General features: G+C 38.1%; 1 protein-coding gene across 4 annotated transcripts in view; it reads right to left on the bottom strand.

Annotated features, from left to right (window-relative positions):
- The window catches only part of LOC131434875 (ankyrin repeat and fibronectin type-III domain-containing protein 1-like), a 359,205-nt gene that overhangs the window by 17,006 nt on the left and 322,561 nt on the right, over positions 1-19,638 (bottom strand). For all 4 annotated transcript variants that reach the window (XM_058602104.1, XM_058602130.1, XM_058602114.1 and 1 more), the window contains 4 exons: positions 19,212-19,373; positions 1,100-1,324; positions 822-1,028; positions 531-741 (listed from right to left, as the gene is read on the bottom strand). In XM_058602104.1, the coding sequence (XP_058458087.1) occupies positions 531-741; positions 822-1,028; positions 1,100-1,324; positions 19,212-19,373 (805 nt within the window). The remainder of the gene's footprint in view (positions 1-530; positions 742-821; positions 1,029-1,099; positions 1,325-19,211; positions 19,374-19,638) is intronic.

Below are 19,638 nucleotides of genomic sequence, written 5' to 3'. Positions count from 1 at the left end.
TTTGGGTAATCCGGGCAAACGCCTGTAGTGTATCGCTTATTTGGGGGCGGTCCGTTTGGCATAATACCGTTTGGCATAATGGTTATTTGGCATTTGGCAGTTATTTGGCATAATGACATTTGTCATAATAATAATTGGATTCGTAATATTTTAATCTAATGTAAATTTTCGTTTATTTTTCGATCGAGTGATGTTCTGCAGCGAAAATTCGAACGAAATGTGTGAAAATGAAATGTTATTAAAGTTATTAAAATGATCATGTGAAAAGCTGCAATTACCATGAAAATTGTTGATAAATCTATATTTTGTAGACCTTGTTGACAAATGTCAAAAAAATTAATCTAATTTTAGTTATATCGGTCCCCGGTTCCGAAAGTTTCCAATCCCGAAAGTACCGAAAATAGTGGAATATTCCCTAACGTAGCTCATTTCGATTTCTCGGAGATGGTTGGATTGATTTTCATACACTTATATTCAAATGAAAGGTATAATGGTCGTGAATTTTACCCGGATTCGAACGAAAGAAATACCTTTTGAGGTTCTTTTGAAATTTCGATGCCGCCGAAAAAAGCTGTTTGATGGTGGTTTTCTTCTTGATTGCTCGCTTGACCGGAATCGCTGCATCGAGTGCAATCTCGGAAGCATCCTCCGGTCGGGCCAGCCGGACCGCATTGAACAGATCGTCCAGGTTGCGCTGTTTACCGGCAAAGCGATTCTCACGACTTCCGACATCACGCCAACCTGGAATGTTTCGATATTGGAATTAAAAAGGGCGCTTGCTGGAAGTAACTCTGCACAGGAGGCTTACTAATAATACTTACTGGATGGTACCACGCAGTTCGGTGTCGATTGCTTGAACGGTCCCCATCCCTTGATGTTGCCGGCACAAGCTCGGAAGAAATACCGCCGGCCCTGAATTAACTCACTCAGATTGCACATTGCACCCATGCAGCCATGGAAGCTGGTCCACTCGTTGACTTCCCGTTCGCCGACAATGTTGCTGAAGTCCGACCGTGAAGACCATTGTACTGATGTTAAAAAGAAAAAAAAATCTGTTCAGAAAATATCCACTTTCCGCACCAGCCAACCTTCAACCTACCTTTGAACTTAGTCGATATGGCACCTTCGAGGGGTTCGTACAACCTTAGGCTGATCGAGGTGCATCCGGTAACGTCAATTTCTATGCGATGAGGTAGGTCGGGTGGTTTGGTTTGGTCCCAGCCCAGTATCATCCGTCGGAGACCCTTGACGCGACGCTCCCAGAGACCAACCTGCTTATCGACGTCGCTTCCGGTACAGCTGGTTACCGATGGACCGCCACTTCCTGTGAAGGAGCCATAAATGAAAAAAAAAACAATTCAGATTAGTGGCCAATTTGGATAAATTGCAAAGCGAATGGGGTTATAGAGATACAAAAAAAAATTATACAGCTCTAGAAATATATTTTGGTTAGAAGGTGAATTACTTAATAGTTGAACTATCTGACTTCAACTTTTTCGGTTGTACTGCTTTCAAAATTTCCCGTCTATGATAGCTGTAATTTTGTTTCGCTTGTTTGATTTTATTCTCTTTGTATTGTATTTCAAGGTAATAGCGTTAGTTGTTTGACGCAACGGTTGCAATCGAAGCCTTGTAAAAACTAATAAAATAATGGTCGATAACAATACTCATGACATCTAGTTAAAGTAGCGACTGGCATACAATTTTAACAGAATTGTAAATAGTTAGTCTTGTCGTTTCGTTTGATAGTCTTCGTTCAAGAAGACGTTTCTTCCGATCCGTTTTCATGTTCCGTTTTCATGTTCGATACCGTAAAAATAAGGCTATGACATAATACCACGCTGGCAAATCGCTTGCCAAACCACCACCTTTTTTATGCAATAATCGACTTCTCCGAATTTGGAAGATCCGTATCACAGTGCAGTAATGTGCCCTCGAAAATATCGTGTAGTCCAATTCGACGACACATTTTGTCATGCATGGTAATGCACATGATATTTCATTCTCAAAACGGATTTCGTACAGTTTTTGATGTCCGTGTTTTGCGGATGTGCAAATTTATAAAAAAGCGTATTCGATTTCCTCGGAAATTTCTTAATCGTTTTTTACAAACTATGAAACAAAAGAAAGGTCTTGAAATTAAAAAAAAACACGAAAAATTGATCCAGATCCGATTCCAGTATTACAGTGCGATTAGTGAAAATTTTTAATTTCATGAGTATTTTTTCACAAACGATGGCGAAACGAGGTGCACATTTTTATAAAACTTTCTACTAAATTCAGCTAGTTGGCAGATATTGTTGGTTAGATATATAAAACTACTTTGAGAGTCCCCGGTGTCCGCTTCTGAAAGCACCGATAATAGTGAAGAGAGTCTAAAATAAACGGAATTCACTTCGATTTCTCAGTAACGGTTCAACCGACTTTTACAAATCATGATTAAAATCAAAACTCTCAGTGTCTTGAAAGATACGGTGCAATTTTATCCTGATCCGACTTCCGGTTCCGAAACTATAAGCCGATGAGTGTCAAAACACTCAAATCGTCATTCAAAATACGTGCGGTACGGAAGAAGAAAACACCACCGCCTTTGATCCGTTCGCAGCGCGCTGCGTCAATTTCGTACAGCGTACATAGTGGCCACATATAAATCTATAGTTTTCAGGTGAAAAATCTGTAAATCTGTAAATCTTTTATTCAAATTGTACCTTCTCATAAATATTATCACAAAATCATAATAACGATGCTGTTCTATGAAAGTACACTTAATGACTTTCTAATATAGAAAGTATGTGTCAAATAATGTTAATCAAAATAAAAAATCTCATCGTCCCGTAGGTTTCTATTGAATTTCATCATACTTTAATACGGTAAAAGGGGGCTTAAAATTGCAGACCGCCATTTAGAGCGACGATGCAAAAAAACGGTAAATTTCTTCTAGATTTGACTCAAAACTTATTTAATTTGTCGGCCATATTAGTTACTTATTAGACGAACCGACTTCGGTTATACCTGTTCCCAGTTCCTGGTTCCAGAAGTACCTGAAATAAAAATCAAAAACTCTAAGCCGAGACTCACTCAATTTTCTCAGAGATATTTGATCGATTTCCACAAACTTAGGCTCAAATGAAAGTCCCTACAGTTTCATAGGTTGCTGTTTAACTTCATCCGGGTCCGACTTCCAGTTCCAGAGCTATAGAGTACAATGTGTTTAATCTTTCAGTTGGACGATGCAAAATAAAGAAATATTCTTATTAACTTCGTATAACTGTTTACAAATTGAAAAGGTTATGTTAGGCCATACCCAAAAAAAGTTTCTTATTTTATTCAAGATTAAAAAAACTGATTACAGGACCTTCTACTGATATTTTTGAAAATATAAGTAATATGCGAAAAGCACCATAACACCACTAGGTGGATTTAGAAAGGGTTTTACAGTTGAGCCGTTTTGATTTATGTTTTCTTGTTAAATTAATTTATTTCATGAACCAATCTAATGTGTCGGGAAGTGCAGACCAAAGGCTCATATTTCTAAACCACACGTTTGAACCTGTATCTGCACATCTGCACGTACCCTACTAGTACAACTATTACAGGTTTTGTTGTTTTGATTCACTAGTCATTTGCTTACATGTGCGTGCAGTAAACAGTGTTCACGATGAACGATGCATCGGCTGTCTGAACTCATCTGGAGCTATGCCTAGTTTATGAACCTACTCTAATGAGTGAAGGAAAGGTAAGACAATGGTGTGTGATTCAAAAAATGGAGAAATGACTGTTCGTAACGAAATGCGGAATGTGCTAGGTTCCGGATGCAGATCGATAAAATTGTTTCTCTGATGGACCTAGAACACGCGATCTGAACATCGATTGACGGTTAGTACCCTGATTGATGCACCTATTATCTGCATAAATGATTCCCGAATTGGTTCCTAACGCCCACCTGTGGGCGCTAGTTTATTTTAAGTGGGCAGTAAACTCTAAGTAGTCAACAGTTGGGCAAAAAGTCTGAGGAAGGATCACAAAATATGTGTTCTCGGCAAGTCAATATAGACATAAAAAATTTTTTTTACAATAAATCATTACTTAAGAGCTGAGGACAGTACCGTAAAGTGGTAGTTTTTTTTGCAATTTTCCCGTTTCAAATAAAATTTTCTTGGAAACGGTGCAGAATATTGAAAAACCCACCTGACAATGTCTTCGAAATTTAGTTGATAATATTCTGTGGAATTTTCAGAATTATTCATTGAGTTTAGCGGTCGTGTTGTATTTTTTTCTGACTGAAGAACTGCTGAAAATTGGAACGCTCGGAAATGCATACCTCTAGTTGTTCATCGAATATCTCAGCTTTGAAGGTTGGAATCATAAATCTACCGTGACAAAGTCTAGATAATTTAGTTTAGATGCGATTAGTACATAAAAACATATATGTTATCGCGATAAAAATAAAGTCTTGTATTTTTCTGTGAAACAAAGTCAGTTTCAATGCATCCGCCATTTTTTTCGCTTTGGATAAAACTTCTCATCAAAATAATAAAATGTATGCTGGCAACCCGGTACAGTTTGCTCATATACGAGAGAGTACAAGAAAAATACGATGCGCAAAGGGGCTGTTCATAAAAGACGTCACGCCGCAAGGGGGAGGGGGGTGTTTCATAAAACGTGACCTTTTGTGACAGGGGGAAGGGGGGGAGGTTCTTGGAATGTGACGTCCAATATTTTCAATGAGCGCATTTTTGAAATACCTAATTATATTACTGCTTTGCCCTATTTCCTGAAAAAATCTTCACAATAAACGTTCACATTCTATAGGGAAATGTGTATTTGTTGATATAAAAGCTTCTTCTTGTAAATTCGGAAATGAATGATGCAGGAAATCATTTCTGTTGTGATCAGTAAAAGTGCACGGAGGAACGGGTAAATTAGCGAAATTAATAAATTTTGCCTAATATGAGTAAAAAAGAAAAAGATGCAAGGGGAGGACGCTTAGAACAATGTGCCAATCACACATTAACACAATGCGTTGGTGCATTTATCAATATTGGCACTTTCGTTTTCATACAGTTGCACAGTTGCGGCACACAAAGGGCACAGTTTTGACAAGTAGCTGTTTCATGGAGCACAGCGTGGCACACTTAGACTCACAGTATATCACGGATGTTTTTAGAGGCACAATATAGTTTGTGTTAAGCGACTCTCCCCTTGAAAAGATGCCTTCAAACGGTTTAACTTAAGTTATGCACTGACAATTTTTTCAGTAATTTGATTTTCTAGCATTGATAATAGTCTATCTTAAGAATTTTTCTTATCTGATTCTGATGCAGTTTATTCAATTGTACTCAATTTGAAAAAGGGCGGGAGATCAACGATTTCAGACGTAGATCATGTCATGTCTTATCTTGATCATATGTGATTTTCCTCCACCAACATCAAAGCTTATCGAATCATCCAATGATTAAACTTACATAAATCAAGAATCATTCTAGCTTAAAATCACTACCCATACCGATATTGATCGATGTGATTTAAAATTCACTGATCAACTGATCATGAAAAGATTCTCCGGCAGTGATCTCGTTTTGATGAGGTTTTGGTGTTTATTTTTTCAGCCCTGTATGCTACACTAAGGAAATATTATTCTTTACCTAAAACAATAATATATCTGTGTACCCCTAGGAGGAATAAAACAGATGATTTAAATGTTTCATCAATTCCAACCAAATACTTTTGTTAATTTATATAATTGATATTAATAAAATAATTCCGATGATTTTGTAGTTTTTGGGATATTTTTTAATCTAATGACAGCATGTAATAAATCGATTTTTCCCTCATATTTGTATGGTTTGTCATACATATTGAAAATGTATTGAGAATAATTTTTTTTAATTTGAATTCGTGACATGTGACATAGGGGGGGTGGGGAGTCTTTGATTCTGTGACAATTTGTGACAAAGGGGGGATGGGGAGTCAAAAATCGTCAAAAAAAGCGTGACGTCTTTTATGGACAGCCCCAAAGGGAATTGAGCGAGCCACGTGGTCGATTTAAAACTCAACACGTGACAATTATTGTTGCAAATTAGTAAACAAACGAAAGCTGACAGCCAAACGCACAGCATGCTGTGATCTGAACATAAAAAACCATCACAAATACATGCGTACAACACAAATGTATGTGGGTAGCTTATTTTCGATACACTCCTTAGTGAAAAGGCAAGCAAGCGTTCTGAGTTTTCCTCACTGTTTCTAGAAGTTTCAGAAAACTGAAATGTTGCGTTATTTATATTTATCACGCGAAAACTAAATAGTTTTCATTTTATACACATTGGACCCGTAGCTCTCAGGGCAGTGTTGGTGATTGCCGAAAATTTGACAGAAGCTGCTATATTGCTATCTATATTGTATGCAACATGTTCAATCCGGTAGAAGATGCTACAAGAACTCAAGTCTCTCAATGCTTGAACCGCGAGAGAATTTTTCTACATTCCTTCGCTCCACTTCATACTCTGAGTATTTCACGGCCCTTAGTAAAAATTACAGTCTGATAATGATTGTTGCTGTGTGGAATTTCCCAAGAGAGAATCGCAAGTTGACAATTATCGCAGAAAATCGAATCGATGATTCAACTTGATGATTCTCATACTAGGTTGCAATATTTCAAAACCCTTGTGTGGAGCATTCACAGACATTTTCATAGACACAACTTACACAAAGGTTATATGCACATAGCTAGAATAAGCGGCAATAATAAAATGATTCTATCGCAATTATCAACTGCCTGTATAGAATCGGATCGCGAAACGAGTATAAGCGACCGTTTGTTGCTTCAGAGAGGATCCCCACAGCAGCGCGCTAACCTTTGATTCTCAGAAATGTCATGGAGAGAAATTCGCTCTCGCACTGGTGTCGATTCTATGTTAAATGAGCCATGCCGGGTTTTTGTTGTTGCGATGATTTCCAACTCTTTTTGATGGCACTGATTCAATCGTTGAAGAGTTGCCAGTGAACGTTCTTTGATACGATAAAAGCCATCCTTGTCTCAGGGTTCTAAAATTATAGGATTTTCTAAAATTATAGGTTTTCCGCAATGGCATTTTTAACAGCGCTTCTCTAAAAAATCGAGATGGTGATCTGATTGTGGAGAAATGAAGTGAGTTTACACACTCGAATAGCAAATCTTTTCACATTACCAGTGATTATGAGGAACCCGCTATCTGGTAGTTAGGACATGTTCTCCGTAGAGTAAGAAATCTAGATTTACTTCATTCATGATCGTATCTTACATATTTTGAATGATGTTAGTTTAGTTATTAAATTATATCATCGTGTGCTTTATTCACATAACCTTATTTTTCGTTGAAAACATGAACATTAAATTAACATTACACAATCTCATTTAAGAAAGGAACAAAAACAATAGCCATGATTTAACTAATTTGATAAACAGTAGTAATTTGATTCGAGACAAACGATTTCAAATGGTCATCTAGTTGTCCGCAACAGGATTTTGTTCAAACAGCAAGAGAAGAGAAAAAACTGAGTGCATGAATCCACAACACATAAAAGCTTGCGTGTTTTTAGGGGTTCTGTTTGTTGTGCCGGCATTCCAGGAAAAACGTCCCCATTTTCGCAGTTGATAGATGAAGAATCCCAACTGATTATTTCTGCCATGCCAGTATTCAATCAAATTTGCAATCAAACATTGTCTCTGCTCACAATTCGTTGTTTGACAGTTGGACTCAACAAATATAAACTTTATTTTTTAATCTAGCTCGGACCTAGCCGTAGTTCACACATTTTTTCTGCACGAGACAACACTTCAAATAGGTAGCAAACAAGTCTCAATTCCAACGATGTGGAAAACTATATCACACATACGATTGTTGAGTGTCTTGGTCGTTCACTTGGCAGTGATCCGACCTATAGGAGGTGATGGATGGAATCATGTTTTTGTTGTTGTCGTTGTCGATGTGTTATTTACTTTTCTCATCATACGCCAATTCGATGGGGACATCAAACAGAGGCGTAGGTAGTTTTTTCCTTTCCTAGGCAAATAAAACCACATCTGGAAGGGAAAAAAAGTATCGCACAGCAAAAGAAAAACAAGTATCAGTGCCTGCAAGGTCCAATGATCGACTTTCCGTAGGAACAAAATATCTCAACCGTCGGGTTTCCCGGGAATTCATGGGAACCATTCTGCACATTTCAATCATCTGATATTTTTCTTGGGATGCAATTTTGCTCCGTTTTTTTTCCTGGGTGCTTTTTGCGTGTAACAATACCGTCGTTCCTGCACAGATCCGAGTGGTTCGAATTACAGTCCATTAAAATCTCATTTTCTCGACGGTTTAGGAAAACAACACACTTTCCGAGGCTTCAACAAAAGAAGGGATGTAGATGACTGAAGGGTATCTCAATATCTGCGGGAAATATCAAGGGGGAAAATTATTTACCAGCACCACACGTTGCATGTTTAGTTGATGTACGCCCGCTTAGAATTATTTAGCGATTGCAAAAACTACGGATTGCTACGGACATTTGCGATACCGTTTTTAAAGTCGATTCAATACCAGCTTATATACCAGGTAGTTATAAACAATACGCTTTAGGTGGACAACTCTCATGACTCAATTCGGGCACACTTTTTTCATTCAAACTCACCTCTCCATTATTATTTTTTTAGTTCAATAATATAATACATTTTTAGGCACACTGCTTAAGCTCTAAGATGCCAAGGGTATTTTGTAATCTTAATTAACGACTAACTTAAAACTAAGATAGTATCATTAGACTTTGCCATCTCGGATTCTCGAAAATCTAGCTTTCAGATGGTCGATGAGCCTCGCCATTAGTTGATGGTTACGCGTGCAGAATGGCATGTGGTACCGTTATGCGAAAACCACAATTTGAATTTGCTTGCTCACGTATCAATTGAGGCATAAAGGTTTCTCGTTACTGAATCGAACCGAATATTACCATGCTTAAATATTTTATCGTAGAATTTTTTGAAAAGTTTTGAATAACAAAATTTTGAATTTTTTTGAAAAGTTTTGAACATCGAACCTAAATGCTAACAGTATAACTGTGATTTATACTTTAGTAAAGAGTATAAAAAAGTATGGGTGCGTAATGTCAGAGACATAACTGGATGTCGTGAATACGAATAAAACTGACACGATTTCTTTATACTTTCGAATTCGAATTGATAGCTGATCGATTGTGTGAATTGTGAAACTTTTGACGTCGATTATCTCATTTCGGATTTGCATATTTCATTTAAAGAATCTATGCTGTACAGGATTCATATACGATTCATATAGATACGATATATAGCACAGTTAGTAACATTTTTCTCGAACGATCTTCGCACAGCGAAAAGTGCACGAAGCAAATCAAATTATTTTCGGTTTTCACTAAACTGATGATTTTTACTTTCGATTTGCAAAGAAGTAATCTTAATAGTTCTTTAGATAACATTTAGAGCCATTAGAACGGCTGATTTTATATAATGATGTCCACTTTTTGTTTTCTTTCTCTCCAATGCAAACGACCAGAAGCTCTGTTGCGTGATGCAATAGCTTTTGTTTGAGTTGAAACTAGCTTTGCGTACAAACCGCAACACATCCGCTCGCAGTGCCAAATGATGCAAAACGGGATCAATGCGTCTTCTCGCCTTGACGTCTGCTTCCATCCAACGCACAAGACTACGGTTTCTCTTTTATAACGTTCAATTGAAGATATGTGCCTGACTACCTCAAAATCGTCGTCCCTGCGCGAAAAACCCAAGCGAAAGTAAAGAGTTTTCCGCGTTGTTTTCAAATTTTGAGAAAACTCATTTTTTGAGATGTTTGTGGTTATCTCAAACTGTTCAAAATATTACCATAAATTTCTGATCATATTTTTGATGAAATAGTGAAAGAATTATGTTGCTGCCATTAATACAAGTCGAGATATTCACGATTAAGTTCTGCCCATTCTTCCATATGGCTAATTTTGAAAAGGCGCCCCATAGTAAAGTAAGTCGTATTCACGACAAAATTCGTCCTTTGTTGGCGGTTCAATGCACTGGTCTTACAAACCAGTTGTCGTATGTTCGAGCCCCGACCTGGAAGGATTCGTAGTGTCAGTAGAATCGTAGCACCAGCCATGCAATGGTTCTGTACACTCTGAATCGGCTGCGAAGTCTTTTGAAACAGAAGGCCAAATTCCACTACAGGAATGTAATACCAAGGCTTTACTTTATAAAAAATGGTATTATATCCATTTTATTGACAATATATGCAATAAAAATTGATTTAGGAGATATTGGACATTAGTTTCCGGTTCCGGAAGTACCGAAAGTAGTAGTCGAAAACATCCGTCATTCAGAGCAACGAAACCAAAAGGAAAAAAATTATTCCTAATTTAGTCCAACACTGTTCCTTTTTGAAATATCTATGAGAGTATAACTCACACCACTAGGTGGATTAAAACAGGTTCTCAAATAGTTATAGGGTAACGAAGATACTTTGGCCACTCTCTTTTAACTCGGCGCTCCTATTTTTGATGCGAGCTTATCGAATAACCTAATAGCAGTTTTTAAATAAGCCAAAGTCTATCGAAATTCGTTGAATATTTCTTCGACGTTTGAGCTATTGAGAAAAGTGTAGTTAGTCGGTTACGACACTTACGCCATTATATCTCCGGAGCCGGAAATTACAATCATTTGATCGAACTTGATCAAAACACCCACTAGTAACCAGGGCTGGCAATAATCAACTCAGTACTTCATCATCACCGAGTTCAGCTCACCTGCAAATCGGTTTCAAAAGCATCGCTGAACGAGTTGAGTAACTGGGTAACCATTTGTATAGAGAAAACATCGTCTCAACATCGTAGTGTCAAGCAATCAGCATATGAGCGCTGAGTGCACGTCAAATATTCGAACAAACTTAGAGACGATTTGTGAGTTGAGATTTGATGTGTTTGTGCATCAACACATTGAATCAGATTCTTATGAAACTGTCTCGCTTGTATTCCCCACCCACCAGAGTTGCCATGGGCGGCCAATGTTCGAATCGATGCCATTTCAATCCATTTCTTAAGACAAGCTCTCGTATGCTGGAAAACGCATTCGTTTCAGTAGCCAGTTGTGTTTGGCTCGAGACATGAAATTCAATCGTTTATGGTATACATCACACTACGGTTCGACATTTGTTTTCGTACATTAATGCTCGTGTTCGTTTTGAGTACCAGCAAAAACAAAACCGAAAATCTGGGTTGTGTTGGCAGCTCTGTGGTTTAAGAATACACTCATCGGTGTAGCTCGGTACGGTGATGCCAAACTCAGTACTCACTTTTTAAAACTAGGAATGAGAGTTAAATGCTATGAAATCAAAACTTAGAACTATCAATACCATCATAATTTGATGTCAGCGGTGCTCTGTATAGGTGAGTGTGTTTGTTTAAATCAGCGATGATTTTCATCTTTACCATCATTTTTCGGATTGCATCGTAAATCATGTGGTGAGCTGATGAATAGAAAAAATCAAATCTTATGAGCGAGTTTTTGCCACCCTTGCTAGTAACTTTCAAACGAGCCTCAGCTTGCTAAAATCGATTTAGCCATCTCTGAGAAAATTGAGCGATAAAAAAAACAACACGTTTTGTCGTTTACGTCAGTTATACCATCATATTTCCGGAACCAGAAGTCACAACCATTTGACCTTCGAACTTGGTCAATGGTCCAAAAGGTAGCTTTCAAACAAACCTAAGATTGTTGAAATCGGTTCAGCCATCTTCGAGAAAATTGAGCGGTTTTCCAGCAATTCTATTACTTTTCTATAGAGAAAGGAAAAAACATATGTGAATCGATTTACACAAACCAAAGAACACTCGTTACATACTCTTTTTCCAACATTTTTTATTTGTATAAACAACAACATTTATTAATTAATTTTGAAACTGACTGGACGAGTTAGATACCGGAAAACCACGACTTTTGGTTCATGAATCTTGCTCAAAATATGGTTACTTTTGGAAAAGAGCGGACACCAGTCGACACCAGAAAACTTCAGCTACTTCATTTCAGAATCCTACAAAGTGCCGACTTATAGATTAAAATAAAACCGTGCAATGTAGCTATTTTCAGCTGAAGTTTAATGTCTATTATTTTTAACTGAAGGTTATTTATATTCAAGGCTTCGAGTACGTTCTAAAAATACCTATTTTTGACGGATAGCCAAAAAATATCGGCAAATCGCAATTTTGGATATTGAGATGAATTCAAACATCGTTTCAAAAAATAAGTTATTAAACACTCGATGGTACGTTGGTACTGCTAGAGCGAATAAGATGACAATTCTCGGTTCATTTTTCAGAAGAGCAAGTGACAGTTTCTCTTTGTTTACTTTCTCTTCTATCAATTACAAAGAAGATTCCACGTTTATCACCCAACTCTTTGCGTAAAATTATACCCGTAATATCCGACTTTCAAACAGAACCGTGAAACCCAAGAAAATCTTTGAAATCACATCACAATAATCGAAAGAGAAAGTAAACAAAGAGAAACTGTCACTTGCTCTTATGGCATTCTGAAAAATCGACCGAGAATTAGGTTTTACCCGAACATGACATAATCTCACAAAATGAACAGAATGAATGTTTTTTGACAGCCGCCGGTGGTTTGTTTACAGTTTGAAAGTTCATCGTTTGAATTGTAAAATTGCAAGTCGCCTCCCACTAAACAGGTTTATACAAATATCGTTCCTTAATGCTGGAAACGCATACAGTGCAATCTTTTTAGTTCGTTTTACTATGGCACACGTTTTTAGCAAGCACTTTTTCATCATTTTATAATTTTTATTTTGCAGTCGCAAAACAAAACAAACCACCGACAGCTGGCAAAGATGGACTAGATTCATAGATTCATTTGTGCCGTCATCGTGTAAAACCCAATTGTGCAGCAACTATACCATCCTGTCACTTCTGGAGAGAGACGAGAGTGGAGTGTCGTGACCATAAAGTACCGCAGAAGCTAAAGAGTAAGACCTAGGGCAAAGTAGTTTCATGATTCCGCGTCTTGAATCGGGGAGTTTTAGCAACCGATAGAACGGAGAAGAAGTACCCCAACAAAATGGACATCGCTATACGGCGGGTCATTTCGCCGAATAGGTCATTTCGCCGAATTGAACATTTCACAACAAGTAGTTTTCTTGGAAACTCCGTTGTGATGTTCATGAATCAATCGTTATTTAAGAGTACAAGAATCAATATTTATTCCAGAAGTATAATTGCAGGTCAACAAAACGCTGTCATTTTTCATTTGTCTTTATTTTAAATCAATTCCAATTACAATACTAGAACAATTGCAGGATTCGGCGAAATTATTCTTTCGGAGAAATGGTATTCGGCGAAATGGCATTCGGCGAAATGACTCTGAACCCTATACGGCAGCTCCAGGTGAGCCAGGCATTCTCGCGGAAGGAGCGAAGCTTAAGCTGCTACCGATAGACAATTTTTGAGCGATCGGAGAATTTAATCCGATTAATTTCACATGTTTACTAGCACTTTAGTTATACTACATGGTATGAGAAGTACCGGGTCTAACAAAGAAAAAGTCGATTTTTTACCGGGATAGTTTTCTATTCTTCAGTATAACATCTATCTAGAGCGATACACTTGACCCATCGGTCCACCAACATATTATTGCCCTTTGAAAAAAAAATTTGCCTAGGGCTTCCGTTCCTGCAATGACCTCAACATTCGACGAAAATTTCTTTCCCTGGAGAGAACCTTTTTAGGTTTGGAACAAGATAATAGTCGCTGGGGGCCAAGTCTAGAGAATAGCGAGGATGGTGGACCAATCAGTATCGCAAATCATTCAATTTCACCGTTGCTTTTATGCATTCAGGTTATCAGGACACGAAAACTAGAACTCGTCTGACACGATCAGTGATTATTCAAACACTAGTGGATAGAATGTCATGAAATTTGGTATTGAGCCATCTAGAGGCTTGTTCTGAATAAAAATATACACGGTTCAAAACTATTCACATCTTTTCTGCGAGAGGCCCGGAACTTTTCATTCCGTGTAGTAGACGTAATACATTTGACAGGTAAGAAATTTGAAGCTCAACATTTTTTGAATCAAACCCCGCTCAACTTCAATATGCTATCGTAAATAGTTGCAAAGTATTTCACTAGTATTGAAATGGCGATTGTTCGGTTAAATGCTTTTTTATAAATCCTCATTATCCAGATTTTATTCGTTCACCTTCTCGATGCGGGTACTGATGATGAATACTTTTCGACATAACGAACAACATTAAATGAAGCTTTAATCTTAAAATTTTCAAATCATTCTCGATTTGTACCATCCAAAAGAGGGACTTTGAGCATGAAAATTTAACGATTTCGTTACATATGATGATGTAACACAAGACCAGCAGGCGGTAAATATAGTCTGAATTAAGCTATCTGACAGCTGTTAGACAGCTTTTTTTCGGAGCTTTCACTGTAGATTACATATGTACTCATTTGAGGCCGCGTTCCAGCAGTTTAACGAATATAATATAATTAAAATTTACTGCTCTGTCGGTAAATAATCTTCTCTCTTTTGAACCGTTGGAAGTTCATGTTGTATGTCCGGAAGAAATTGTAACCATCCGATTTGCATTTTCCGTCCGATAGGATTTCCTCCAGTCAGGTACATCAAACATTATTAAGATAACCAAATTTAGAATTTCGCACCACAGATAGACACACACCCGAGTGGAACGGCAAATAAAAATCAAAACAAAATAAAATCACGCACTTGTCAAAACGCACAAACCGCATCCTTCGATAGAAGTCGAACGAATCGCGCCGCGACATGGTAAATCTCCCTTAATTGAATTGGACCGGGGACCGTTTTATGAAATGGCGTACAGCGAATAGAATGGAAGAGAGAAAATCAATTTTCAAAAATAAACTTTGTGGCACCACGGTTTCCCGTCTGTCGGCCTGCCTACCTGCCTGCCTTCCTCCCATTAGAACCGTTGCGGATCTAAATTTGATGGTGAGTGGATTCGAGCAGCAGCAGCAGCAACAGCTTTCAGTAATTAAAAAGCTTTTACCGCAAGCCAGCTTGACCAAGGTGTTTATAATCTATAGGTGATGCGATAAGGGGAAATCGGATAAACCGGGAAATTGTGACATGATGCACTATGTTTACCAACCAACTAAACTTTTGGGTATTCGAAATCATGATATTTTACATTATATTGAACCGGACTGTGACAGAATAGACATGTTTCTTTCGTCGGAGAATCCATCCGGATTAGTTTTTATTGTGTTTCTACACTTGAGTTTGCTTCGATTGTCGTGAAGTAATCATTTGAATCTTATTCGGTTGAAAATATATTGAATGCAAATGTAAATTGATCGTATCAATTCATTTATGTTCTGAAATTTTCTTTTCCTTAGCTACTAAATCATGTGAAATGAAAAACTTCATTAAATCACCATGTTCTGTGTTTGATTTGCAGCCAATCACCGCCCGAGACGGATTCGGTTCGGCTACTACCAGAAGCGTAACGGATGACTCCGAGATTAAGCATCTACAGACAGTAAACAAAGGAAGGAAAAAAAAAGTTTGGGACAGAAAACTTTGTCCAACGGATGTTGGCGGATCCCCGGAATGTTGTATCCCCCCTGTGGACGAGTAGACGGAACAATTGTAAACTGAGAACGCCTACTGTTGTTTTAAGAAAAGCAATTAAAATTCGTTTGCCGTATGCTCCTCGCTAACATGCCACCGCTGCCGCAAAAATACTTACTGGGATGAGTCCGGAGAATGTGTCTGGTCTGTACACGTTAAACTTGATGTTAGACTAACACGGAATGTTTTGTTTTGTTGGCAATACTGTGAAAATTTAATTCACCCTTTGCAAACACTCGGCTATCGTAAGATTTGAAAGCAACATCTTCAAACGTTGGAAAGTTTTCGGATCGATATCATAAATATTCATGACACTTTACAAATGTAGCGGAAGAAGTAGGCTATCAAATGGGAAAGAAGAAATTGTCGGTCGGTACTTTGCTATGTCGCTGAACACCTGCGAAGAATTAAGGAGTGTATCAAAAATAAGCTATCCACATACATTTGTGTTGTACGCATGTATTTGTGTAGGTTTTTTATGCTCAGATCACAACAGCATGCTGTCAGCTTTCGTTTGTTTATTTGTTTGGGCGGTTGAAATTTTGCGTTTTCAAAATGTCACGTATTGAAAAGGAAGTGAAAATTAAGGTTCTGGACACATGGCTAAGTGAGAAGGGTACTACTATGCGAAAATTAGCGAAGCGGTATGGAATTCATCATGCCAGTGTTAAAACCATCATTAATAAGTTTGGGGAACACTATTCTTTGGATGAGCTACCAGGAAGAGGCAGAAAACCCGGTTCTTCCAACCCAAAACTGGACCAGAAAGTAGTACCTCTAATCATGAAAAAACAAATCAATGTCAATACTTGATTTGGCAAAAACAGGCAGGATCGAGTGTCGGAGGGATCCAGCGTATCAAGAGGCGATATCAGCTGAAGACCTACAAGAAGCAGAAAATCTCGAAACAAAGTGTAGAACAGAAGAAGCGAGCAGTAACCAGGGTCCGGAAATTATTTTCGCGTCTTTTGCAGTGTCCAGATTGCGTTTTGAGACTTATGTAAAGGAGAACTCCAAAACCCTTCCAGGTCCACAATACTTTACTGTCGTCGTTGGGGAGGATGTGAGCGATGCGGACAGGTCGATTCAAGTGAAGAAATTCGGTCGAAAGGTACGGGTATGGCAAGCAATATGTTCCTGTGGTTTGAAGTCAACTAGTTTTTACACTAAATGCAGAAATCTATCGGTTTGAGTGTCTCCAGAAGAGATTGCTGCCTTTATATAAGAAGCATAGTACACCTCCACTGTTTTGGCCGGATTTAGCGTCGGCTCACTATGCCAGAACCACTCTCAATTGGCTTGCGGAAAAGGGTATAAATTTCGTAATATCCACTAAATTGCCCTCAGCTTCGACCCATCGAATGTTACTGGGCAATCGTGAAGAGGGTCTTCAAGAAGACTGGTAAGGCAGCTGGGAACATGCAGGAGTTCAAAAAAATTTGGGCTCAAGCGTCCAAAAAATGCGATGCATCACTTGTCCGGAAATTGATAGAGAGCGTTCGATCAAAAGTTCGAAAATTCGTGAAGGAAAATAACTTAAATTTCATCCGGTTTTCATTATGCTCAAGTTTAACCTCGTACAATAAAGGATCAATTTTTAGTTTGAAGAAAATATCATTTTTTATCACAATTTGAAAGAAACATTTGTGGATAGCTTATTTTCGATACACTCCTTACATGCACGCTGGCATTAAAGAGCGACCTGATAAATAAAAAAGGCTGAAAAGTTCGTATCGTTTAATAGAAACACACATTTTTTTGCCAAAATTCATTTTTATTATTCAACATAATTGCCATCAGAGGCGATACAGCGATTATAGCGATCTTCCAACTTTTCGATACCATTTTTGTAGTACGATTTGTCCTTTGCCTCAAAATAGGCCTCAGTTTCAGCGATTACCTCTTCATTGCTTCTAAATTTTTTACCAGCGAGCATTCTCTTGAGGTCTGAGAACAGGAAAAAGTCACTGGGTGCCAAATCTGGAGAATACGGTGGATGAGGGAGCAATTCGAAGCCCAATTCGTTCAATTTCAGCATGGTTTTCATCGACTTGTGACACGGTACATTGTCTTGATGAAAAAAAAATGATGAAACAAAACTTTTTTCTTCTTCAAATGAGGCCGTTTTTTTGAAATTTCGTCCTTCAAACGCTCTAATAACGCTATATAATAGTCACTGTTGATGGTTTTTCCCTTTTCAAGGTAGTCGATGAAAATTATACCATGCGAATCCCAAAATACAGACGCCATAACCTTACCGGCCGATTGTTGAGTCTTTCCACGCTTTGGGTTCGGTTCATCGCGTGCAGTCCACTCTGACTGTCGATTGGACTCCGGAGTGAAGTGATGGAGCCATGTTTCGTCCATTGTTATATATCGACGAAAAAAATCGGTTTTATTTCGATATAACAGCTCCAAACACTGCTCAGAATCATCAATTCGTTATTGTTTTTGATCGATTGTGAGCTCACGCGGCACCCATTTTGCACAAAGCTTTCTCATATCCAAATATTCGTGAATAATATGCCCAACACGTTCCTTTGATATCTTTAGGGTGTCAGCTATCTCGATCAACTTCACTTTACGGTCATTGAAAATCATTTTGTGGATTTTTTTTCACGTTTTCATCGGTAACAGCCTCTTTTGGACGTCCACTGCGTTCATCGTCTTCGGTGCTCATATGACCAGTACGAAATTTTGCAAACCACTTACGAATTGTTGCTTCGCCCGGTGCAGAGTCTGGATAACACTCATCAAGCCATTTTTTGGTATCGTCGGCACTTTTTTTCATCAAAAAGTCGTGTTTCATCAACACACGAAATTCCTTTTTTTCCATTTTTTCACAATAACAAAAGTAGCTTCACTCAAAATGCAATATCTCACAAACTAATAATCAGACAGCTGTCAAATTTATACACGTATCTTTTGAAGGTTGGTACTAACTGAAAATGGTATGGATTCAATTCTAGTGGCGCCCTCTCATAGAAACGATACGAACTTTTTAGCCGATCTGTTATTTTTGATAGCGGCAAAATAACTGCTTAACTGTCAAATTTTAACTAAATATTAAAATAATGTTCTCAGCCGATAATATTTTAATTATTGGATTTATGATTGTCTAGAGCACACTTGAAGAGTTTTTCGCTTGCATCTACACTGCTAGTGCAAACTAATTAATTAAGATACCGAAAATTGCCATCCTAAGTATAGTAAAAAAATAGTACGCAAACCCCTTCCGCTACTTGTGCTAAGGTTCATACTTGAAGTAATTAACTTTTTCAAATAGAAACCTTTCGCATAACCCTACAGTAGAAGTTATTCTTTGATCTAACCGTTTCGAACATGATCTTGTCTTCGTTAAAACCGCTTCCAATAGGGCAAGCTGACGTTTTTCGTAGGAACCAATCCACTGTCAGATGCCTCTCTTGACACCATACTCTAAACTAGGTTTCTTTGTTCCTTCCAAATGGACCTGTATCGAATAAGAAGAAGAAGAAGAAGAAGAAGAAGAAGAAGAAGCCTTCACACTTACCGATAATATTGGAGAAGGTCGTCTTGCCACTGGTTCCACCGATTCCACCGCTGCCCTGTCCGGGCTGACCTGATTCGAAGTTCCCCAGCTCGTGGATGGTGGATTCCGCTTCGCAGAGCAGATTGTTCAGATGCAGCCCGACGTTGTTGTTGGCCGCTTGAACTAATTGGCCGCCGATGTGGAGTGGAGGGGGAGTAAAAAACAAAAGATAGAAGTGAGAGTTTTGCATTTTTTATTTATATTTTAAGTAGCGGTTCCGCGGGCATCTATTAGGCAAGGACATCTTTGTTCTTAATTTAGTACCTCGAGCTCGTCAGCATCCTAGTGCTGCAGATGGTCGTGAGGCTTGAGATGTATTTAATTATCAAATTTAATTAAAAACTAATTATTCTCTTGGGAAATTTGAGCAGTCATCCATTGGCCTCGG

Source organism: Malaya genurostris, chromosome 1, assembly GCF_030247185.1.
Source record: "Malaya genurostris strain Urasoe2022 chromosome 1, Malgen_1.1, whole genome shotgun sequence".
NCBI lineage: Eukaryota > Metazoa > Arthropoda > Insecta > Diptera > Culicidae > Malaya > Malaya genurostris.
The sequence above is the reverse complement of the archived record's forward strand: the minus strand, read 5'-3'. Positions and strand labels throughout refer to the sequence as shown.